Source organism: Brassica oleracea, chromosome C1, assembly GCF_000695525.1.
Source record: "Brassica oleracea var. oleracea cultivar TO1000 chromosome C1, BOL, whole genome shotgun sequence".
Classification (NCBI taxonomy): domain Eukaryota; kingdom Viridiplantae; phylum Streptophyta; class Magnoliopsida; order Brassicales; family Brassicaceae; genus Brassica; species Brassica oleracea.
In genome coordinates this window covers 5610087-5635460 of record NC_027748.1, presented here as the reverse complement: position 1 = coordinate 5635460, position 25374 = coordinate 5610087, and the positions used below count along the sequence as shown (strand labels likewise).

At 37.1% G+C, this 25374-nt stretch overlaps 3 protein-coding genes and 1 long non-coding RNA gene across 16 annotated transcripts; 1 reads left to right on the top strand and 3 right to left on the bottom strand.

Annotated features, from left to right (window-relative positions):
• Nucleotides 1-1596: 1596 nt before the first annotated feature.
• LOC106311741 lies at nt 1597-6604 on the bottom strand. Of its 13 annotated transcripts, none has more exons than XR_001264098.1 (13): nt 6411-6604; nt 6179-6318; nt 5723-6093; nt 5299-5399; nt 4987-5053; nt 4814-4914; nt 4612-4719; nt 4190-4260; nt 4044-4100; nt 3299-3672; nt 2850-2991; nt 2538-2651; nt 1597-2453 (listed from the first exon to the last, which is right to left on the bottom strand). It is a non-coding gene; the product is annotated as an uncharacterized LOC106311741 (long non-coding RNA). The 13 variants fall into 13 exon arrangements; XR_001264092.1 differs by having other exon boundaries at nt 5299-5379; XR_001264095.1 differs by having other exon boundaries at nt 4814-4899; nt 5299-5379.
• Nucleotides 6605-7222: 618 nt separating this feature from the next.
• On the bottom strand, nt 7223-8687 carry LOC106307423 (uncharacterized protein DDB_G0285917-like). The gene is made up of 3 exons (XM_013744382.1): nt 8612-8687; nt 8206-8274; nt 7223-8171 (listed from the first exon to the last, which is right to left on the bottom strand). The coding sequence occupies exon 3, from the start codon at nt 7879-7881 to the stop codon at nt 7387-7389; it is 495 nt and encodes a 164-aa protein (XP_013599836.1). The 5' UTR covers nt 7882-8171; nt 8206-8274; nt 8612-8687; the 3' UTR covers nt 7223-7386.
• An 8609-nt stretch (nt 8688-17296) lies between these two features.
• On the top strand, nt 17297-18829 carry LOC106307412. Its single transcript, XM_013744370.1, has 3 exons — nt 17297-17366; nt 17792-18401; nt 18481-18829. The coding sequence occupies exons 2-3, from the start codon at nt 17792-17794 to the stop codon at nt 18606-18608; spliced, it is 738 nt and encodes a 245-aa protein (XP_013599824.1). The 5' UTR covers nt 17297-17366; the 3' UTR covers nt 18609-18829.
• A 137-nt stretch (nt 18830-18966) lies between these two features.
• On the bottom strand, nt 18967-20606 carry LOC106307405 (auxin-responsive protein IAA27). The gene is made up of 5 exons (XM_013744359.1): nt 20114-20606; nt 19767-20026; nt 19548-19689; nt 19376-19437; nt 18967-19213 (listed from the first exon to the last, which is right to left on the bottom strand). The coding sequence occupies exons 1-5, from the start codon at nt 20482-20484 to the stop codon at nt 19176-19178; spliced, it is 873 nt and encodes a 290-aa protein (XP_013599813.1). The 5' UTR covers nt 20485-20606; the 3' UTR covers nt 18967-19175.
• Nucleotides 20607-25374: the final 4768 nt, after the last annotated feature.

Here is a 25374-nt window from a genome sequence, read left to right as displayed (position 1 = left end):
GAGCTTGTTGACAAACAAAACCCTCTGGGGATTTTTTTTTCTTTATCAAATAATATTTATGCAGCAAACTTGTTTTTGTTTATCTTTATTGGCTCGCATCTGTTGATGGTTCTTTTTTTTCCTTTTCCTTGTTTATTCTAGTTTCACAACTCTTTACTTATATTTGTATATACTTGTGTATTGTGTTATATATGCACTAGATTTCTTTCAGCTTGTGTCTTGCTACTGTGTTCTCTGTTTTGGGTCGATGATGTTTGGTACCGACAGCCATATCCCCCTGCTATATAACCATGTCACCCTTTTGACTACTCAAGATGGCTCCCATTCTATTCAAATTAGTACAATGATCTCGTGAACAAACTGAGAAGGAGCATGAATATTTTTGATGTTTGTTTAAATTTTTAAATGACATATGTTAAAAAGACACATTAAACTGATAAAACTTAGATTCTTTTCATATACATGTAACATACCTTTCAAAAAAACTAACACCTCTTTGACATACCTCATTGTTGGAGCATCTCCGAAAATGAACTCTATTTTGAAGTTTCCAAAACTCTATATTTGAAGTTTAAAGTTGTTCTTCTCCAAAAGCAAAACTTCAAACTCAACTTCAAAACTATTTGTATTTTATAATATGGTCCTTATATTTGTCATAACTAATTTGAATTCATAAAAATTCTGTAAATAACTAGCACATATATAAACATATTACAACAATATTAATTAATAAAATATTATATTATAATATAAAATTTTAAACAAAATAACTTAATTAATATTAAACTTCAAGCAAAACAATATATTATTCCATAAAGTGATTTTCATAATGCATATATGATATACTAGTGCATTTTTAAGTAAAAATGGCTCTCCTCATTTTAATTTGTAGATTAAAAATAAAAATTATTGAAATCAGATGATATTAATACTTGTAAATGCATTAGATTAGAGCAAGAAAGTAAAAGAGAAACATAAAATATTGCTAAAAGACTAAATTTTATCGATGATATTAACACTCGTGAATATATTCAATATGAACAAGAAAAAATTGTACGAAAAGACATTAACAACAACAACAACCATCTTCAGTTACACAAAACAAAATTGGACAATTTTTGGAAATTTTGAAGGTTTCGGATCAAACTTACCTGACTATTAGTGTTGTTATAATATTTAAATTTGTGTAATATTTATGTCTTCATGTAATTTTTTAAAAGCTTTTTGTTAAGTTTATTTGTATACTTTTGTTATCTAAATATAGTTTTAAATATTTTAAATCTTATTTTAAAGTTTTTATTTAATTTTATGTGTAAACTTAAATTTTGTAAACAAACTTAAAACTATTTATGAGATATAATTTTTATAAGGATTAAACAATAAGCAAGAAAATATTTATGAACCATAAATGTGATGTGTAATTGTAGGGACCAAAATGCAAATAAAAATATGAAACTTCAAATTTGAAGTTTTGAGTAGTGAAACTTCAAATATAGAGTTTCACTTCTCAAAACATCAAATTTGAAGTTTTGAAGTTTTTTTTAGAAAGCAAAAAACTTCATATTTAAAGTTATAGAGTGTCTTTTCGAGATGCTCTCAGTGTTAACATATACCTTACAACAACAATATTCTTACATAGTTACTTTACTTAACAATAATAAAACAAAATAACATGATTAAAAAAAAAATTATGGACTCTATATATATATGGACTAACATAATTGAAAAAGTCTATGAAAAAAAAAATCAGTTATTTTAAAAATCTATAAACTTTAGAAATCCACAAAATCTCTTGTGCTCCGGCAAACTAATGAGACATACAAAACGACTTCCTAGAATTGAGAGGAAAAGAGGATTTGCATACCACTCCTTTAGCGTTTCTCTGCCTTGGTAATGCCCACAGCGTGGATCAGCGAGTTCGTTAGTCTACTCCTTGAGCTCTCTCGTATCTGCTTTATATTCCGTCTTCCTTGGTTAACAGCAGTTTCTTTCGCGTTTGCCATTTTTGTGGTTGTTATGTTCTTTATAACCTTCTCTCCACTTGCGGCTGAGGCAACCCAACTTGTTTCTGCAGCTCGTCTAGCTGCTCTACTCTAGCCTTTGTCAACTGCCCATCAGCTAGAATCACTTCAGCTAACGCCTAAACCTACGTGAATGTTGACTATTTCTTTCGAAATTAATCCAAGGATCCCACCAAGCTGATTCAGAAGCAAGTACTCTGAGTCGTCTCTCTTTGTTGTGATCTGGGCGCCGAACGGGATTCTTGTTACCTCTCCTGTTAGACAGTAGAGCAAGTATGTTTTGTAGAGATCGATCCTGTCCCTCTCGGGAAGGTCGTTTTTAAGAGTTATCTCAGTCTGGCCAGGCTTTCCCATCTTCTCCGCGAGTTCTTTGTCAGGTCTTGTCTTTCTGAGCGATTCAAGGCAATCATCTTCTTGGGCTCCTTTGCTCGTCTGATATAGTTTATCTTTTCTTATCAGAGAAACTATTAATATCAAAAATATGGGGAAAGTAAAGAGTGCGATGATGATACTCACAGCCTTGCTAGCAATAGACATGGCAGTCTCTCTGGATAACCGAAGACCATGAGTAGCCTTTCTTACTGATTTGTAGTTTCAGCATCGTAACCATCTCACTCCAGAAGAAATAACCTGCCTGCCAAACTGGTAACGAATAAGTATCTGTATTCAAATATGGTCCAAAGGAAGTTAATGGAAACGGATTGAAAACAGGCAAAAAATTACTATTAACATGAGAGATTAAAAAACAGCGTTAAAACTGCAGAGCACTAAGACGAAAGACCATGGGAACAAACTAGGGCATAGAAGGGGACTAATAAGCTGGATTACCTTTTCAAATTTGCTTCCACAGATTTCTGCATGAGCTGCCTCAATAGTTCAGAGCATGACTCTTGACCTTAACAAAGCAGCGACATTGTCATCGCTCGGCTCTCCATCAGAACACATTGTTGAAGCTTCTGCCTGTAGATTTCTGAAGAAAAGCAGGTTATTGTCAGATGACTGGGAAGAAAAGACTTCATTCAATAGACATCAAAACTGTTAGATAACAGCGTGTAAACCCACACGAAAGTGCCAGACTTGTTGGAAGTCTGCTGAGAACCAAAATTCACAACAATTTAAGCTAGTTCGCAAGGTAAGGGACCAGCAGGTTCACAAGCCATCAACCAAATTGATAAGAATCTAGTTTTCCATGGCCCCATCCATCGTATCTTTGGGCGATACAGTGGTAAGTCAAACTATATAACGCAACAACATAAGGTCAGGTGGTCCCAATATACCTTCATGGATTGCAAGTCTTTTACGGTATGCCTTAGACGTGACATCAACAGTAATAGCTTCAGCCTCCCGTGTTCCCAGTCCGAGAATGTTTCTCACTTGGCTCACTGCCACAAGCTACCATTCAGCAGAAAGATGATCAAAAATGACATTGCAAGGGACGGAGATAGAGAAAAACAGAGTCTGAAACACATGCTCCATAAACACCTGCCTTTGTTGTAGCTCTGACATTGGCTCCTTTCTTAACCAAGTACTTGACGAGGTCCAACTGAGAACCTTGAGCAGCGTAGGGAAGAGGTGTCAGTCCCTTGCGAGTGATGGCTTTCAATGAAACTCCGACGGAAAGTAGAGTTCTGACAACTTCCAAGTATCCCTTCTGCGAAGCAAAGTGGATTATTTACCGCATCTCTATACTCTCCTTAAAAATCAAAATAGCAAAACAACTACAGGTGAATAATAAGTAATAACACTGTTTTAAAGACCAGCCTTGTAGATAAAACCCAAGGTGAATATGACCATCAAAATTCTCGGTTTCTATTAGAACATTCTTTTGCTCAAACGGAGATCTTTTAACACCAAGAGCCATGAGAAGAAAATCTTATCAGACATCATATCTTAAAGTACACATTGAGATATACGTGGATCACTAAGGAGATTTAGGTAACACGCAAACTAACGAAGGCGTATTTTCCTCTTTAACCAAAGTTTCACTTTCCAGTAATCTAAGTACAGCCTAACTATACATACCTGTGTTCACCTAATCCATGGAACACAAACCCACGAAAGTGATAGGCCTTCCAAACCCTGGTCAAGACGGGAACATTTCCATTACTACGATGGCAAAGCCAGAAATATAGTAAGCATGTGATAGTTCATCCCAAATAAAGAGCTACCTGTTGTCGACTTGTAGAACCTGATCAATGCATTCCAAAGCTTTGCTGTAGTCGGCCAACTCTTGATAGAACTGCCAAGAAAATCAGGAAACAACGTCAGTGAATAAAAAAAGTGTGAAGGGTTCCATAGTCAATTGATTATGGAAAAAACTTGGATAAGACAACTAAAGTAAGGTCATTTTCCAATGGCTTTCAGGAAACTTTTTAAGTGTTTGCCTCCAAAGTCAATGAAAGAACTCTTCATTTATAAGTCTCACAAGCTTTACAGAAAGCCAACTTCGTTTATTCATCATCATATGCATGGAAACCCAGATTGAAAAAGGAAGAATAAAGCAATAACCAAAATACTGTTTTCATGACTAAATAGTTGAAAATTATATAGAAAACGCATAATTGTACATAAATAAGTATATGTGTGTTACCTGGGCGAGATGTAGCCATGCTTCAAGATAATTACTATCCAGCTGGATGGACTTCAGATGCGCCTCTTCAGCTTTAATATATTCACCAAGATATGCAAAAGATAGTCCCTGGAAAGATCAACAAATTTTTGCTAAGAAAACATTTGCGGACTTTGTCATTGTTATTTCGGAGACCAAGAATAAGAACAGAAGATAGTCTTACCAAATAAAGTATGTGCGGACTTGTTATCCTTTTCTTGTTTCAGACATATAGATAAGTCCTTTACGGCAGCAGTGAAGTCCTTAGATCTAAAATTGAAATACCTGAATACAATTATTAAGATATCAAAACTGAAATAGGTAAAGTAAAAGGAAATACATTACAAAGACACTTACCCCTTTCATGCAAAATATCAGGTGATTTTGGCTCCAATTCCAGTGCTCGAGTCAAAGCTTCAACCGCCTATCAATAAAGAGTAGATTGAGAGTGTGTACAAGAAACTTGTATTTACCCATAAAATGCAAGCACTAAACAGGCTTAAACACAGACATCAATCAGAGAGTAATCCAAATCATTGGATATCAATCAGAAAATATTATTTATCATATCAATAAATATGCAGGGGCGAATAGAGGACCATCAAATACATTTATTGTCTATGCTTTTAGCTCTGAACAAAGAAGTAGAGAAGACGTGGAACTACTAACCTCAGCAAATTCCCCAAGAGCAGCACGAGCCTGTCCTCTCCGCTTCCAGGCCTCACCTGCCGCCGGGTTTGATTGAATAGCCTGACGAAAAGGAGAAGAATCTGTGAACTTACCCCACTCAGGGGCCCACTGTGTTAACAATTCTTGTCAAATACACAAAAACCTTAGTAAAATCATCAATAGCATTTTCAAGCTCTCGTTGGAATGCATAAGCTGTCCCTCTTCCAATAAGTGCCTAAGGGTAAGTAGGTTTTTCTTTTAGCACCCACAAAGTGCACACAGAAACTAAAAGGTAAGAAAATTTGACCCGTTCGTTTCGTTTCTACCAAACAACCTCTACGAACAAGGTAAACTAGAGAAACGAAAAGCAAAAGAAACTCTTCAGAGATAAAAATCACAAAAGAGGAGTACATGAAAAAACCACCTTACGTAACTCGGTACTACCACCAGATTCTTTGTTTGTCTTTGAGTGCTCTCCAAAGACCATAGATGACTCATGTGTGTTTGCACTGCTACATGCTCCTGACTCAAAAACTGCCATACTCGTAGATACTTTGTTATCGCTTGTCCCAAAAGCTGTATATGATCCTAGAGGCGAGACAGGGGTCTCTTGCCTTGTGGTCTCAGCGGCATGATGGTTCACAGTAACATCAATCTCTCGCCTTGCAAGATTGAGTAGTTCATGTAATTCAAGTAACTGCTTCACATCTGCAGTCTGCAGCAAAGCAGTGTTGTAACCTTGCTCCAAAACAAGAACAGCTTCTTGTTTTCTCCCCAAAGCCAAAAGAGCACATCCTACATAGAAGAAGTGAGATACTTAGAGATCACAGGGAAGCAGTATTACCAACTCAACACCATGATTCAAAGAGAGAAGCGATACTCTGGAAGCACTAGTGAACTAACCTTTGAGTAGATAAGCTTGAATGGCTCAAGGCTCAAGGCTCAAGCTGGAGAGCCTTGTCACAGTACTTAATCACATGCTTGTGAAGCTCCAATTGATTATAACAAAAAGCTCTATTGCTGCAAAATCGAAATTGAGATTACAAACAGAGAGTCAGAAATCAAATTGATACCGATCTGAATTGAATTGAATTGAAGATCAGCGAACAAACCATATATCCAGAATCGAGCACTGCTTAGCAAGGAGCGAATCGAGAACCCTAATCGCTTTAGACCAGTTCCGCGAGCTGCAGTGCTTCGCCAATTCGACTCGCTCCGATGCCGCCGCCGTCGTCGCCATTAGCTACGAGCGTGCCTTTGGTGTTGTGTTTATCTTCGTAGCCGTCGAGGATTGCGGTGGAAATCAAATCTTCGGGGAAAAAGAGTGAAATAGCGCACACGTGTGAAGTTTCCCGTCACGTGTTAGAATGGGCCCAGCCCACTTATCATTGCCGTTTTAAAATGGGTTATCTCCAGTATGCCTCGTTGGTTCAATCGAAAACCGAACCAAATTTCGGACCGATCGGTTTATATAACGATTTCTTTGTTCTTCAGAAGCAAGAGAATAGGAATATGTAAGAAGCATTTGGTTTAATGTTTTCAAAGTAACTCATTAGAGTTATACAAAATTTCAAATCTAATGAAGCCTCCCACTATATTATTTCTGTCTTCAACTCCTAAGCAGCAGAGTCAGTTCCGGTCAAAAAAGATTTGGCCAGAGGGAACATAGCCACAGCGAACCGTTCGTCCTTTGAGTACTTCTCTTTTTATTTACTACTCACATGAGCTGAGTTAACCATTGATGGCCTGAACATTATGCTTGTATCGGAATGCATTACACCTAACTCTGCTAGATAAGTGCACCATGTTCTCCATTTAAAAGACAGGACCAAGTTGAGAAAAGAAACAAATGGAAAGAGAGAGACGGTATTGTTTTTTCCATCAGTAGAATATGTTTCTGTATGCGTGGTATTTGAAACCATAATTGCATGCAAAATTAAGGAAAATATGATAAGCAAATGTTCTCTACGTGTAATGTAAAGACAACCGAACACAACCACCTGGACAATTCAAAACATAACAGCAAAGTCTAACGTGTAATGTAAACTCAGGAGAATTTTTGAGTAAGATGCTGCGCTGCTCTTCTGATCAGTCGTAGAGGCCATCCCACCAGTCAAAGTCCAATGCGTTGTTGTTGTTGTTGTTCCCGGCTGCAGCTGCCTCTACTGCTTCTTGAGCTTCTACCTCACCTCCTACGATGTTATGGATCACATCTTCAACTTCTTCCTCAACTCCTTGGACAACTTCTTCCTCTTGGACAACTTCTTCCTCCTCTTCCTCTTGGACTACTTCTTCGACCTCTTCGACCACGTTGTTGATGTTGTTCTCGTTGTTCTCGTTGATGTTGTTCTCGTTGATGTTGTTCTCGTTGTTGTTGTTCTCGTTGTTCACGTTGTTGTTGTTGTCCTCCACGTTGTTGTTGTTGTTCTCGTTGTCGTTCACCTCATCTTGAACTACTACGGGTTCTAGTGGAAAAGGTATGACTTGGTCGCGATACTCATCATCCAAACGTGTGTAGATCACATTAGCGACCACCTTCGGTATCATCTGGTCCATGTGGGGCTTCAGGAAGGGGACGTGCATACTCGACCATGGCCCAACCAGTTTTGCGCTTCGAGAGCTTGTTCGTGGCCGGGTCGTTGAAGAAGAATTTGTAGACTTGCCTGATTCCTAGCATCCTGCCTCCAATGACAACGTTCTGAACTTTCCCGGAGTTCTTCCACATACCAATTCCGTTCCTCACGAGGGTGTCGGTCAACCAAGAACCAGAAGTTACCCCTCCTCGGATAATAGTCGTTATTGTACTGTTGCAGGTTGAGGTGCTCGGGACTTGCCCGATAGAGATCCAGCTGAAACATCAAGGAACGCTGCATGTTGATCTGGTTTTGGATGAATGGAGTCAAGAATCTATCGTATATCTCAAGTTCCGTAGGAACGAACTTGAGACAATCGAAGGGCGCTTCCAGTAGATTCATCCTACAACGAGAAGCAATAAGCAACGTTTAATCACAGTTTCTACACATACAGCAAAAATCTAATAATCTGAGCAACGATTTATCTAGATCTGATCTAATACAGTTTTCGATAGCGAGAAAGAAGGGAGGAGAGATAGTTTTCAATTGCGAGAAAGAAGGGAGATATCTGATATCATCTGATACAGATCCGATCTATGGATCAAATCATCTAACACAACACAGAGAGATCCAAATCCGATCTATGGATCAAACCATCTAACACAACACATATCAGTACGAAGATCCGATCTATCTATACTCAGAAATCTAGATAGATCGCTATACAGTCTCTCACTTACTTAGCTATTCACGGTGGTTGAGAGAGATCCGATCCGCGAAAGGTATCGAGAGAGAGAGAGATCACTTATATTCACGGAATGTAATCTGTAGAGGCGGTTAGGGTTCTCTCCTTTTTTTAATTTAACCCAATAGTTCTCTATAATTACATTTTTACCCCAAATTTATTTAGTACAAAGAAGCCAAAAATGATCACTTATATTAAAATTTCTGAAGCAATAGAGTCTTTGATAATAAAAGACAGAATTGCTTGTAATCGTTTGTATCATTTTTATTTTATGTTTTTTGCTTACTATTATTTGTTTAATCAATCTTACTGTTATTGTTAATCAATCTATATGTTCTCTTTGTGCATGTAAATGTTATGTGCCTCCAAAAGATTATTGACTTGACTGTGATGAATCTTTTTAATGGTAGACGTGGGTAATATTATATTACTAATATATCATTTTGTTGTGTAATTATCTGTCTTTGTTGTTAGCTTAATGCTGTAGACATAATTTTCACTTTAAACCTTTTGACGGCTTAGCTTATCCTGTGACATATGAAACAATGTTTAATGTTTATGTTGAATAGAATGATCAGGTATTTTCTTGGGGAAAAGAGAAGAAAAAGATGCAAAACTGATTGTAGTTTGGTGGTGGCTATCTAGTTTGGTTTTCTTTTTCCTAATGACTCAATGATGAACTTGAAGAAAATTCTCTTATTCTAAAAAAATCAAATGGCTTCTTTCCATTTTTTTTTTGGTCAAGAGAAAAATACTCTTGCTGCCATCGTTTGATGAATGACTTTATGTGATCAAATCTTTAATGGTCGTGTTGTAATATCATTTTTTGTTTGTCTTTGTGTTTCTAGCTGAACGCAATAGGGGCATCATTTAAGTGAACCTTTGACGGGTTAGCATACCAAATCTAGTCTCAAAGGTTATAAGAACTCGAATAAAGAACTCTCTTTATTAATCTCTTAAAGAAACAATCAAAATTTTTAATCTTAGTCTCTTAAATTCTCAAAAGTATGCAACACTCTTGCAACTCTTTATATAGAGATTATATTTCCTAAACTCATTAGGAAACTATCCTAATCCTAAACTCATTAGAATTGGTATAACTTGAGACCCAAGTTAACTTCATGTTTATCTCCAACAATTTTGTGACCTATGAATCACTTTGTTTTTTGTTGAATATGATAATGTTTCGGTATTTTCACGGGGAAATATGCAAAATTGATTGTAGTTTGGTTATGTGGTGTACTGTTTACATATAGTTGGCCTTCTATTTCTTTAATGTCTCACACTGATGAAGTTGCAGAAAATTCTCTTAGGTATAAAAATCGAATGGCTTCTTTCCCATCTTTTGGTCCAGTGGAAAAGATGCAAACAGTATTATTCAATCATATATTACTGTACACAGCAGTCAAAACAAAGCTCTTCTAATGGAACAAGAACACGTAAACTGACAGAGATGTTGCGGGGGTAAACTTAACTGTCCTCCAACTAGAAGCCATCCGGACTAAGCCATTCTGTCCTCTTTATTTAGAAAGCTCTGAACGTGCTCAAAGGCCTGATGATGATGAATATGATTGAGCAGTTAGACATTATCAAAACTAACAAAATGAAATGTACACGCATGAATAGCAGGAGACATACCTCAATGGCGATTTCAGTTGGTGTAAGATCTGAGACGCTTCTATACCCGAGCTTTGATGTAATATCTCCATATTTGACTTGAGTTTCATGTTTTAAAATTCAAAACAAAATGCAGCATTGGAAGTTTGGGGGAAAGGTGATATAGATGACACTGTTGAGAACGTGATCGTAAGAAGCTGCAGCTTTTGGAGAACTCAAAATGGGGCAAGAATCAAGACTTGGCGTGTAAATTTTTTATTTGCAACCAAAATAGTATATCTCGTATGAAGAATATATTAATATTGAACCTTGCATATTTTTTTAGGCAGGACTAGGGGTAACCAAGAATATATAGTTTGAAAATATTACGGTAATAGATACTAAATACCCCCATAATCATCGATCAACACTACTCTAATTGTGGTAACGTCGAGGTAAACTTCAAACTATATATATTTTTACTAGAATTCTTACATTTATAAAATGGGATAAATTCTAGTATAAATCACTTATAATAAACCTATAAAACCTAACTTTTTAGATACATTTAGTCCTGCAAATTAGATCTTAAATGGATGATAAACCAAATTCGATGAAGTGTTGTTACTATACTAACCAACTGGCGAAAGAAAAACATATGAAACAAAATTACAATATGCTTCACCTTTGGTATATATGTGTGTAAATTTTACAGTAGTTTGCTTTTAGGTATGAGTTTTAAGGTTCATTTCGTATATGTTTTATGAATCTTGTAGGGGAATGCGGTGAAAATGAGCGACGTAACATTCAGATATATTGAAGGGACTTCAGCAAGTAAAATTGCAATAAAGCTAGATTGTGATGAAAATAAAGGGTGTCATAACATCGTGATGGAACATATCAACATCACATCTACAAAACCGGGGAAGAAACTCCGAGCATATTGTAAATTTGCAGACGTGAATGCTTCATTCATTAACATCGATATCAATTTGCAGACGTGAATGGTTCACACTCAACAATCTCCACCATGTACCTAACTTTAACATACCTTAATGCTATTCTACTCCTGTGAATCACCTTCTGGATCTACACCGTCTGGCCGGTGCCAAAGCTTCTTCACGCTTTGAGTACCTTGAGCATGTCCAACGCTGCATTGAACTTGCCCACTGGAACCACCTTCGTCAGTATATCTGCAGGGTTTCTGCTTGTATGAATCTTCAGCACATCCACTACTTTCTCTTCAATGATGTCTCGAATAAAGTAGTACTTTGTAGCCTCATGCTTCGTCCTTTCGTGATACATATTATTCTTGGAGAGACAATTGCGCTTTGCAAGTCACACCATATCTTGATATGCTGCTACTGTTTTACTCCAAAATCCACAAGTAAACCTTCAACCAAATAGCTTCTTTTACAGCTTCTGTAAGGGCAATGTATTCCGCTTCTGTAGTGGATAGAGTCACTACTGGCTGCAACTGTGACTTCCAACTCACTACATTATCTTCCACTGTGAACACATACCCTGAAGTCGATCTCTTCTTGTTTAAATCTCATGCGTAATCCGAGTCGCTAAATCCTTGAATACTGAACTCCTTCGACTTTGTATAATGAATCTGAAGATTCATTGTCCCTTTCAGATACCTCAGTAACCACTTGATAGCTTCCCAGTGCAATTCTCCAGACTTGCTCATAAACCGACTCACTAAGCCAACTCTGTATGCTAGATCTGGACGTGATCCAACCATTGCATACATCATGCTCCCAACAGCTGACCAGTATGGATACTTATCAGTAGCAAGCTACTCATCCTTCTCCTTGACTGATGCCAATTTAAAGTGAGCACCTATAGGAGTCAAACTACTCTTTGCCTCCACCATCCTGAAGTTGCTTATAATCTTCTTCACATACTCTGTCTGAGATAACCTGATGACACCACAAACTCGATCACGGAAGATATCCATTCCAAGAATCCTCCTTGCAGCTCCCAAGTCCTTCATCTCGAATTCTGAACTCAACTCTGCTTTAAGCTTCTTAACCTCAGACATGCTCTTTGATGCAATCAACATGTCATCGACGTATAACAACATATACACTGCTCCTTTGTCAGCATCTTCTCGAGTGTACACACACTGATTATGTTCACTTCTCACAAACTGTCTTGACTTCATGAACTGATCAAACCTTTTATTCCACTGACGTGGAGACTGCTTCAATCCGTATAACGACTTCTTAAGCAGACACACGTAGTCCTTCTTCTTTGGGTCTTCATATCCCTCAGGTTGATACATATACAAGTCTTCTTCTAAGCTTCCATGTAAAAACACCGTCTTGACATCCATTTGTTCAAGCTCCAAGTCTTGATTCACAACTAAGGAGAGCAGCACTCGAATCGAAACATGCTTCACTACTGGTGAAAACACTTCTTGATAATTTATTCATTCTTCTTGAGTAAACCCTCTGGCAACAAGTCGAACCTTGTATCTGTATGGTTCCAAACCTTCAATACCCGTCTTGATCTTAAACAACTACTTGTTGCTGATTATCTTTCGATTCTCTGGTTTCTTTACCAACACCCACGTCTCATTCTCCTGCAACGACTCCATTTCATCATCAGCTGCCGCATTCCACCTATCTCATTCTGAACTTGATTTGGCCTCTGACATACTCTTGGGCTTCTCTGCATACATCGTTACTGACACCATTAATGCAAAAGCCACTTCCTCTTCATCGCAGTCATAGTCGTTGTACTTCACTGGAGGGACTACCACCCGTCTCTGACGATCCCGAGCTAGCTGATAATTGGTAAGGCTTTCCTTATGAGAACTAGATCCGGTAAGCTCATGATGAGCCTCCACTTCGTTGCTACCGTCGCTCTTCGTTTTACTGCTTGAAACATTATCATCAACTTCGCTACCACCGTCTTCAACGTCTGATTCACGAACCAAAGGAGTCACAATGACTCCACCACCTCCTTGATTTTCCTTTCTTTCGCCTTTATCTTGCATGTATTTGTACACCATTTCCACCTGAAACTTTACGTTTCTAGAGACAACACACTTCTCATCTTCAAGCATCCACACCTTGTACCCTTTGGTCCCCGCTGGATAGCCAATGAAGATTTCTTTTGATGCCCTTGGTTTAAGCTTTCCTTGATCCGCATAAATATAAACCACAGATCCAAATCGTCTCATGTGTTTATAACCTGGTTGCTTACCTAGCCAAACCTCTTCAGGAGACTTAAAGTCTATGGATGCAGTAGGTGAACGGTTGATCATGTACACTGCTATGCTCACCGCTTTTGCCCAAAACTCTTCCTTGAGGCCAAACTCATTAAGCAGACACCTGACTTACTCCATGATAGTACGATTCATCCGCTCAGCTACGCCGTTTTGCTGAGGGGGTATACGTGCACGTCTTGTGTCTCGTAATGCCATTTGTCTTGCAAAACTCATTAAAGACATGATTACAAAACTCTAGGCCATTGTCAGTACGGAGATACTTAACCCTCTTATCAACTTGATTTTCTACTAGAAGTTTCCATTCACAGAACTTAGTTAAAGTCTCATCTTTTGTTCTCAAGAAACAGACTCAAACCTTTCTAGAAAAGTCATCAATTATTGACAGAAAATACTGGTTACCAGACAAGGATTGAGGTGTATTGGGTGATCCCCACAGGTCTGCATGTAGATACTCAAACAACTGGTTAGTGTTGTGTTTACCAGTTTCAAAGCTAACTCTTTTAGCTTTTCCTACCACGCAATGTTCACAGAACAGTTCTTTTCCCACATCTCGTTACTTAGGACACGGTTTCTCACAAGCACCTGCAAGTTTCTGAAACTCATATGCCCTAACCTACTATGCCACATAGATACCTGAGTTGCGGCTTTCTCTGCTTGCCAGACTTCAGGAGTGACCATATCACCATCAAATACATATAGCCCATTTTTCAAAGTCCCTTGAAGTGCCAGCTTCTTATTCTTGTAGAACGATATCTTGCCATCTCCACCCGAGTGTGTAAAACCCAGCCTGTCAAGAGTACTAGTAGAGATCAGATTCCTACGAAGTGTAGGTACATATCTAACATCTTTCATGAGTTTAACAGATCCTTCCTTTGTGTTTAGACGAATCGTTCCACGCCCTGATGTTTCCACCGAGTGATAATCTCCAAGCAATATCTTGCTAGATCCTGCTTCTGTGAACTCCACGAACCAGTCTCGTCTGCAGGTCATATGATGCGTACAACCTGAGTCTATGACCCAGTTATCCCGTGCTTCATCCATTGTTGTGTGTAGAGCACTCATTTTATCAACTTCCCCAATGGCTACTGCGGTTTCACCATCACTTTCTTCATTTTCCATGCGTCTCTTTCTGGCATAGCAGTCTTTCTTCACATGTTCTTCCTTCTTGAAGTACCAACACATGACCTTTCTTTGTTTTGATTTACTCCGAGATCTGCCACCCCTATGCCACCCCTCGAGTCACCTGACTCCCTTCGGTTTGATCTTCCTCTGTCACTTGTGTATATTGATGTTGCTGAACCCTTATCACTTTTGTTACTCACATTGATCTCCCTCTGCTTTGATCTTGCAGCTGAGATAACTTCTTCTAGAGTGATTGACTCCTTGCAATACTTCAACGTGTGTTTTAGTTGATCGTAGCTCGATGGAAGTGAGCTAAGAAACACAATGGCTTAGATTTCATCGGTGACATTCACATTCAAGCTACTCATCTCTGTTACAATCTTCAAGAACTCATCAACGTTAATGTCGATAGTCTTTGATCCATCACACTTGAAGGTGTAGAACTGAGATTGCACAAAGATCCGATTTGGAAGAGACTTTGACATGTATAGCCGTTCAAGAAGAGACCACATCGACGCCGCCATGACGCAATGCTTGATTTTCCATAGAACATGATTGCTGATGTTAAGGATTATCATATCCCTAGCTCGATCATCCTTTTCCAGTTTGATTGGATCCACGATCTTCTTCATCGGTTTTTCAACCTCACAATAGCTTGGTGGTGGTCTCTGACATGAAACGTGTACACACGCAGGTGCAATATGTGTCCATCGAGGACATTCCAGAGGAGATAAAGCATAAGGAAAAGGAGATTGAGATGCAAAGAGAGGATCTAGAGTCGAAACCAAAGAACATAAAGAAGAAGATTGTTGAAGGAAGGATCTCAAAGAGGCTTGGAGAAATGGCATTGCTTGAGCAGCCTTTCATTAAAGATGATAGCGTTCTGGTCAAGGATCTTGTGAAGCAAACAGTGTCTACATAGTGAAAACATCAAAGTCAGGAGGTTTGTGAAGTTTACCCTTGGAGAAGACAACTGAAGGAGAAAAAATGTATAAGGGAGTTATCTTTTGTCACATGAGTTTAAAGCAAAGTCTTCCCTTTTTTGTTTTGTAGAAAAAATCATTCAGTATTCACCTTTTGATTAGAGTTTTTAATCAAAAAGCTGTAAACCTTTTTGATTCATGAAAATAAGAGATTGTTTTTCATTTGTCTACAACACATTTTACACACTACCTCTGAGTAGGGATGTCAACAGAAGGCTTGTCCCGCGGGCCTGGCCCGTTTAAACCTGTAGCGGGGCGAGTTTGGGCCTAGGTATTCATGACCCGTAAAAAAGCGTGCCTTACGGGACGGGGCTTGTTCAATTCCGGGTTTAAAGCGGTATGGCCCTCATTAACCGCGGGAAGGCCCATAGAACCACATCTGGAAGCTTCGTCGATTCCGTTGCTTTCTTCACTTGAAAACGGAAAGAAAGAGAGAGTGAAAGGCGATGGAGCTTCGACGACCGTGAGAAGAAACAGAGCTCCAGCGATGGCCGTTCCTGTTTGATGTCTGACAGGCGACAGTGCTTCCGCCTTCCGGTGACCACATCGTGCTCGAGCTGCATCAGCAGAGCTTCTTTACATGCATTGGTGATGACGAGGTTGACGATGGGAGGAAGAAAGTTACAATCTTTTTCGGTACACAGACCGGAACTGCTGAAGGGTTTGCTAAAGTGAGTTGCTTTGATTCAAAACAGAGCTTTGATTCAAAACAGAGTGAAGATGATGAAAGCTAACTTTTTTGATAAATTTGTAGGCTTTAGGAGAAGAAGCTAAAGCAAGATACAAGAAGACCAGATTCAAAATCGTTGATTTGGTATAATACCCTTTAATAAAGTTTAAACCTTTCTTTGTTGTTATTTCGATCTGGTTCTGATTTGTTTTAACAGGACGATTATGCTGCTGCTGATGATGATGAGTACGAGGAGAAGTTGAAGAAAGAGGATATGGCTTTCTTCTTCTTAGCCACGTTAGTTTTTTTTTTCTAAGCTCTTGTTTTGTCTTTATTGAAGTTGATACCAATTCATTCACATTCACATTCGCTCATCATACTTAATTTTTTACTTTGGTTGAGACTTAGCTTTTCATGGACAGTAACCAGTCCATTGTTGTTTGAGCTTCTCGTTTATTGTTGGTAACTGATAAGTATAATGTTCTGTCTATGAAGTGTAAACTTTTACCATTTGTCTTAACGTGATTATTAAGATGATGCTAAGTTATACATGCATTTATAATTTCAATAGACAAAATTGACTTCAAGAACTTATATGAAATGTAATGGACTCAAAGAACAATATATATAGTGATTTTGAAGAGTTTGAGGAGTAGATGCTTCATGTTTATTAATTATGTGAGCTTGGTTGTGCAGGGGAGCATTCTGCAGCATCAGGAAGTGTTCTGGAGCGGCCTGCAGTGTCAAGCATGATCAGATACACTACATTGACGTATGTCCCGCGGGACAGCCTGCAAAAGAATATGCATTTGGCGGTACAGGCTTGGGACGACCTTTTGGAGACCGCAGCCCACGTGGGCCTGACCTGCAGTGACTCGCAAAGAGATGAACCCGCTGTGGTACGGGACGGGACAGAACGGATCAACCCGTTTGACATCTCTACCTCTTAGAGGTGAAGACTTCAGACTTTTTTGTGATAATCTAGTTCCTATATGGGCTATAACGTCGGCCCACTAAAGTTTTCGGCCCATTAAAGTTTCTTCTCAATAAAATAAAACAAAGGGTTAGATAAAACTTGTGAAGGAAAACGAAAAAGCTGTCTTCTTCTCGTAGCGTCTCTGTAAAATTTCCTGTTCAGGTTCGTGAATTTCATTTTGATTCAATCAGTCTGATTCTATTTCCATTTTGGAGATCTTGATCTAATGTAATTTAGGTTTAGTAAATTTTAAATGTTTATTGAGATCTCGACTTGTTCATCATCATCCATTAAAACTGCTCTCTTTGCATTATCATGAAATTCAAAAACTTGAATTCCCAAACACTCGCGTCTTACTACACAGACCAAAGTTTATTCCTTTTCTTACACTACTAACCTATGTCTGAAAAAAATTAAAACTTGTCTTCTTGTCTTGATCATTACACAAAAAAGGTCGGTTTCCAAGAAGTTTCAGAAACAAAGTCTTGTTTTTTTTAATTACTCAAACATGATTATATTCATAGTGATGACAGAGTTGATACTTAGTTTCTGAAGTCATTGTATGTACTGCTGTGTGTTGTTTACAGATGAACTTTGGGTTACCGAGCATCTCCTGGTTTAACAGCAACAGCTCGAAGAAAGATGCAACCATGGTAGAAACCGTGACATCCACGACTTCTCTCCTTGAACAGCAAGATCAAGGGCAAAGCTTGTTCGGCATAAAGATATGGACTTTCTCCCTTGGTTCTGTGTTTCCTTGGGCTGCAACCTCACCTGATGGGAAGCAGCAGAAACCCACTACTATAAACAGAGGGTTGAAAAGGCATGCCGTGTCTCGCAGGTCATCGAGAGTTAATACCGTGAGCACTGTTTATCGGTTTAGACCTTATGTGTCTAAGGTTCCGTGGCACACAGGGCCGAGAGCGTTTCTTTCGCAGCTTTTCCCGAGGTACGGGCATTACTGTGGACCGAATTGGTCTAGTGGGAAAGATGGGGGTTCGCCGATTTGGGATCAGAGACCTATTGATTGGTTAGACCATTGCTGTTATTGCCATGATATTGGTTATGACACTCATGACCAGGCTGAGTTGCTGAAAGCCGACGTGGCGTTTCTTGAGTGTTTGGAATCGAACAAGCGCGTTGTTACGAGGGGAGATGCGCAAGTAGCTCACTTCTACAAGACAATGTGCATAACAGGTAACTATCTAAGTCATAGGTTGTTAGAAACCAGAAATGTCTTTCGTTTGATGAAACTATCTATCTTGAATGCTCTCAGGTCTCAAGAACATACTGATACCTTACAGAAGCTACCTCGTGAAGATACAATACGGGCAAAATCTACTCGACTTTGGCTGGCTAGTGAACAGCCTTAGCAAGAGAAGCTGGAACTTCCAGAAGAATTAAGAGACACAAGGAAGCAAATCGGAGTGTGTTAATCTACAAGTCCTGTAAGCCTTTCCGGTTTCCAGTTTGGTACATAGAGGTTTAAAGAGAAGGGAACTGAGGATTAGGTTCTGTAATATATATTAGATCAAATACATTTAATATGAAACTGTGGTGTGCGTGTTTTAAACCCTTTGTACATGTTTAGTAATAGTATGATGATCCGTATCACTTCGTTTGAATCCAATAGTTCAATCAAATTAGATATCACTTCAACGTAAACTCCGAACCAGAGAATGTTCCAACTTTTGCTTCACTGCGACTTTTAGGTATATCATTTGGTTAGCCGGGACCAAACCAGAGAGATATTGCATCGATATGAAGTTTTAAAACGCAGCTGGTTTACACACTAACAATCTTTTTATACATATGAGTTATGAAGTCTCACTAAGCAAAAACACACATACACAAACAAACCCATTTGATGGATTAGAGACAGAGAGGCTGTTTAAACAAAGATCAAACATCACTCTTAGCACACAAACACGCACACAAGAATACTTAGAAAACAAATTCATATATCATCAACTAGTTCCGGCTTCTGCATTTCTCCATCACCCTTGGAGCTGCAAAACAAACAAGATTTGTGTTATAGGACAGTTCTTAGTGTTTCAAGAGTTCGGAAGGGACCAAGTGGTATCCTTTCTGAGCTATTTATCACTGATATGTTTCTTTCTCTGAAGAAAAGTTTTATGCTTAGAGCAAGAGTTTAGAGAAGGAAGGCTAACCTAAGCCTATAGCCTCAAAGCTCTTCATGATCCTCAGCTTCTTGCAGGAGCATATAAACATTCTGCAAAGAAAACACAGTAAAGAGTTTCATTGATATATCCTTCTTCGGTTAAGCTTAAGTTGTTGATTGATCTTAGTGGTTTCTAAAATTGAGCACAATCAAAGACTTACTCCCAAGGGACATCACCAACCAACATCCAGTCACTGTCTTTGTCTTCATAGGTAACAAAATACTCAGAACCACGCAAGAGATCGGTCAAACGACTCTCGTTTAACCCATCTCGGCCACACCCTCCGTGAGACCCAAACTGACCTGTAGAAAATGAAACAACTCAGTCACACTCACATGTATTATTATCTTCAATGAAAGAGACTTATAAACAACAATACCAATAGTGAAGCAGCTGAACATCTCCTCAAGAGCAGAAGAGAGCTCGACGTAGCTCTTGTAAGTCTTGAGATCGATTTTCCTCAAGTAAGGAGCACCTTCCATGCTCACTTTAACATACAAGCAAGGCTCAGCTCCAGACTTTGCTTCTCCTTCAGTCTCTGAGTTATTATTATCACTACCACCTTGTTTCTGAGATTGAGAAGAAGCCATTGTGTTCTTCCTGAATGATCTAATCGGTGGCCAACCCACAACTTGTGCCCTGCTCCATCAAATAAACATCATTAAAGCTCTAAAACAGAGATGTCTGAGTAGAAAGGAGAGAGCTTTTTTTTTTTTAATATCTTACTTGGAAGCTGGAGGTGCTGCTGCAGCAGAGCTCTTCTTCTCCTTAACCGGAACGGCCGGTTTAATGTCTTTGACATCAGTAGCGGATCCAGGAGAGAAGACCCATTTGGTAGACCCGTTAATGGCGTCGGAAAACACCCTTTTGGCACCTGACACTGGACATGAGCTCTTGAGAGACAAGAACCGCTGGTCAACTCGCTCCGGTGACTCAGAACCGGGTAAACCGAGTCTTAACTCGGTTGCTTTGAAATTCAGAACGTCGTCGTTTTTGTTGTTGTTGTTGTCTCTGGTTTTGGTTTTGTTGTCAGACATTTGTGCTGCTTCCATGGACAAACCTATGTAATCATGCTCTGCTGCTACGGATTCAGACATTCTCAAGTATGATGAATGTGGAGTAACTGTTGAAGCATATAGTGATTTAGAGAAAACAGTAAAACCCTTTCTGTGCGAGAGAGAGAGAGAGAGAGAGAGAGAGAGAGATGAAGATGAAGAGGAAAAATTAAAACTTGTGTGATAAACAAAAGCAAGAGCTTTCTCTTCTTTTATTTATTTGAATAAATATACTTAAGTTAATATTTTTTATAATCAATAATTAGAAGTAAATTATTTCCTCTTTGGGGTTTAAACACAAATCACTATACATTAGATTAACCTTAAAATAGACTACTGACTTTGAATTAAGAAAAAGAATGGTAGTACTGTATTTGGCAAATTGTATATACATGTATGAATCTATATATACACGCTACATATGTATAGACATCTACTCCCCGACAGGTCACAGAAAGCGTTCTGTTTGCTTTACGATTCTGCCATTGTCTCTCGCTTTCTCCATTTTCTTATTCTATTTTATTTAAAAACAATTTGCTTTCTCTTGGAAGCGCATGTTATGCTACCATGCATATGATTTAGCAGCTAAAATACGCTTTCTTAATGTAATCCGTCTTGATGATTGCACCGATAATTCTGTTTAGTTAGTGAATTATAAAATCAACTTTTAATAGAGTTCATGACTTTTGTGAATTTGATTGAAATGAGTAGAAGTATGTAACTTTTTTTTCACTGCAATATCATTTTATAAAATAAAATGAAACTTTACATATTATGTTTCTAAATCGTAATGAATAGATATTAGTAATCTTACCCGTTCACTAATGGTATAGAGATTTACTAAATCGCCAATAATTGCAATGAAGATGATGAGACTTGAGGATGAGGGAGAGAAGAGAATCTCGAAAAGTTTTGGGCCCATGGGCTCTCATTATTGGGGCCACACGGGGCATGAAAAGTGGAAAGAAACAATAGGGGGTAGGTCTTTGCCACTTAGCCGCAGTAGCAATATTGAGCAGTATTCCCAAATAAAGAAGTGTCGTCTCCACAAATCACCTTTTTATTTTATACTATGCTTTCCCAAAATCAGGAATATGTTTAAAGTTTTGACCTATAATAAAATTTTGGATAGTTGGAATAATGTGTGAAAGTGATTAAAAAGATCAAGAATGGACTATGAAACTCTGTGTTAGTGTGTTTAGTATAAATGTTTATCAGATTATATATACATCATATTTTTTTGGACAAATATACATCATATTTCACTCGAATTTAGTGGGTTTTTGTGTATCTATTATATATTTGCATCATAATGTTTCATGTATGATATTTATACTATTATTTACGAAGTGATTTTTGACATTCGAATTCTCACGTTAAAAACTAGAGCGGATAATATCGTTTATACACATAATGAATAAAATATATTAGTTAGCTAAAAACAAAAATGAGTTTAATTTTTTGATAGGTAATTTTATTTGCGAAGTGATTTTTTGACATTTGTGTTCTCATGTTAAAAGTTAGAGCATATAATATCGTTTATACACATAATGAATAAAATATATTAATTAGCTAAAATAAAAAAGAGTTTACTTTCTTGATAACATAGGTAATTAAAATTAATATAATAAGAATTATCCAAAATTTTAAAAATATATTTTAAAATAAAAAGATACTTCCTATAGATATTGTGTTGTTAACCAAAAATATCTTTTAATCAAAAATTTAAAATTAAGAAACAGAAAATACATAATTAAATAATAATCAAGTAAAATTTCTATTATATAACTGAAAAATAATATTTAGTGAATTCTAAAATTTATTTAAATGATGAGTATAGTATACAAAGAAATTTTCAAAAAAATAATATATAAGAATTTTCAAAAAAACATAAATAATAATTTATCATTATAGTCTCTTAATTAGTAATGCATATATTAATAAATAATTATAAAATATTTATGTTTGCATGTGTGGATATTTATGTCCGGGAGAAACACCTATATCCTATATATTCATGAAAGTATCATATTTCATCTATTACGTTTAGCGGTAGTTAGAGATATACATTTCTATCTTTATTATTACTAGAACTTTTTTTCCGCGCTACGCGCGGATAATGCCTGTAAATATATATTATTTTGATGTTTAATTAGAATGTGAACTATTTTTCTCATTTGTGTTTTTTTTGAAAACTTTATTAGTTATATCATTGACCATTTAGATCTTAAGTTTGATATATTTGTTTTTTTGTTTGGTGTTTTGCAGTATATTAGTAATTAGTTTAAATTTTGATACTAAAATTTTTGTGTACAGTCTTTATGTAACCAAAAAATATGATTTGCATGCATAACCTTAGAAAGTTGAATGTGTTTATCGTCATTGTATATGACAACTGAAAAGGTTAATTATAACAATTTAACTACTGTATGAAATCAATAGTCTCTGGTAATATGGTAGAGAGTATTTGGAAAGGATCAAGAGAGGAATGTTGTAATAGCAATCGTTAGTTATAATATATAAATACATGTTTTCTCATATAAGGTTATAAACTTATAGTTAACATACGTTGACAACAATTAAATTGTGATCAGGACCGATTCAACACTAGTACGGGCTCTAAGACAAAACAAATCTTTCTTTTGCCTTTTAAATTTTATATTTATTTAATTTTAAAATATTTTCAAAACTTAATCAGTAACATTTTTTTTTTAATTTGTGATGAAAGTAAAACTATATACTTACGAATTATTTTGGGCTCTTATCAATTTTATTTATTAAATTTTAGTTTTTTGTACACTATGTTCTTCAATTTTAGAAGATGTAACCTTTTTTTTTGAATGATTGTCATTCCAGCTTTAGTTGTAATATGTAAGAAAGCAACCTACAATTGACCATTAGTTAAGACCAGTTTTAACAGATATATGAGAATCTCTTTTAAATTTTGTTCTCGGTTCTTTTTGTCCATGCGTGGATTTGAACCAAAAATTATAAAAATATGAATAAAGATATTATAAACTGATAACTTAGTTTAATTTTTCAATTAATTTTAAATATGAATAAAAGCATTATAAATTTTTAATTTTTATATATAAATATAGCTAAAATATGATGTTTCCATATACTTATTTATGTTTATAAAATATATAGATTTTATTATATATAAGTAAACCATGCATTTGATTTGTAGTTAGTTATGTAACTAATTTAAAAAAAAAATACTTATACGCTTCTCGTCAAATTAGTTACATTCTACATGTAGAAAGTAGAAACTAAAGTAGAGGAATAATGTTTTAAATTTTATAGAACTTAAAAACCGCATTGAATATTATACATGTTATAAATTTTCAACATTTTTTTAATTTCTTTTTGCGTTTGGGCCTATTTGATAACATGTTTATTACTCGTTTTATTTTTCACTAATCACTAATTACTCTCACCATTTAATTTATATTATCTGTTTTCCTACATCGTCAAGTGGGTGTTATGACCACCATGTCCAAATTCCAGTTAGTTATGTCTCCAATTCACAATAAAGACATGATGGTTTCGAAATTCCTTATAATGTTTTTTTGAATCTCTCTTATATTCCTTATAATGTTTTTTTGCCATTTTGTAATTTGTGATGTTGGCATGTATGTAATGTCGCTTTGAAATTTGTTTAAAAATAAAAATTTTAGTATATGTTTTCATGTAAGATGACTTTTGAAAAACCTTTAGTATGATCAGTAATTTTCACATCATTTTCAATGTGTGTTTGACTCGAATAGCATGTATATGTTTAACAATTTGAGTATGATTCACAAATCCTCTATAATTTATTTTTAAGTGTAATTTTAGAAAATGGCACTCGCATAGTCATATGTTGGCTATATGCTACACTGCACATGTCCAAATCATAATATGTTTATATCTATTATGTCTTTTTCAATATATTTTTTTTGGTTAAAATATTCATCATCTTCTTTCTTTCTACTTTGATCGCTTATCATTTCCTTTCTTTCTTCTTTCTACTTTGGTGAGTTTTGGTTATTGTTTGCCACGCCCTAGGCTTCTTCTACATCCATACATCACACGCAAATAGCCTAAAGAGAAGATGAAAGATGCGCTACATCCATACATCACACGCAAATAGCCTAAAGAGAAGATGAAAGAGGCGCAGGACCGCCAAAAGAGCTATGCAGACAAGCGTAGGAAACATCTTGAGTTTGAGGTCAATGACCTGGTGTATCTCAAGATGATTACTTTTAAGGGTAGGACCAGGGTTTCTGGACGAAAGAAACTGGATCCTAGGTACTTGGGTCCATTCAGAATCATAGAGAGAGTGGGTGCAGTGGCATACAAGTTGGACTTGCCATCAGCAATGGATGCATACCACAATGTGTTCCATGTATCCCAACTCCGGAAATGTTTGTCTGAACAAGACATTTTCTTGCCCGAGATTCCTGCTCACCTTGGTAAGGACCTGGCTTTGGAAACCTTGCCGGTTCGGATTGTGGATCGGTCAGAGAAAGCTACGAGAAAGAAGACAGTTCCCATGATCAAAGTGGTGTGGGATTACAATGGTAAAGACCTCATCACTTGGGAAACAGAAGCAAAAATGAAAGCTATGTATCCGGACTGGTACAGACAGTTTCTTCCCGAGGAAACACTTAACATGGATTCGAGGACGAATCTCAAGTTAGTAGGGGAGACTTGTCATGTCCCCGATCCTAGATAGGATCGGCCGGACGGGCCATGGTGCGGGGAGACGCACCAGTCAGGTCATTGGACCTTGAGACAAGCGTATCATCGCCCTAAATGAATGTTAAGGGCATCAGTCAGCTGAGACTTAACCAGGATAGGATGGAAACAAGGTTAAAGGAGTTGAGTGAGTGTTTAGGCAGCTGGACGAGTGTTGGTTTGAGTTCAATCAGCTCGGTTCAGCTGGTA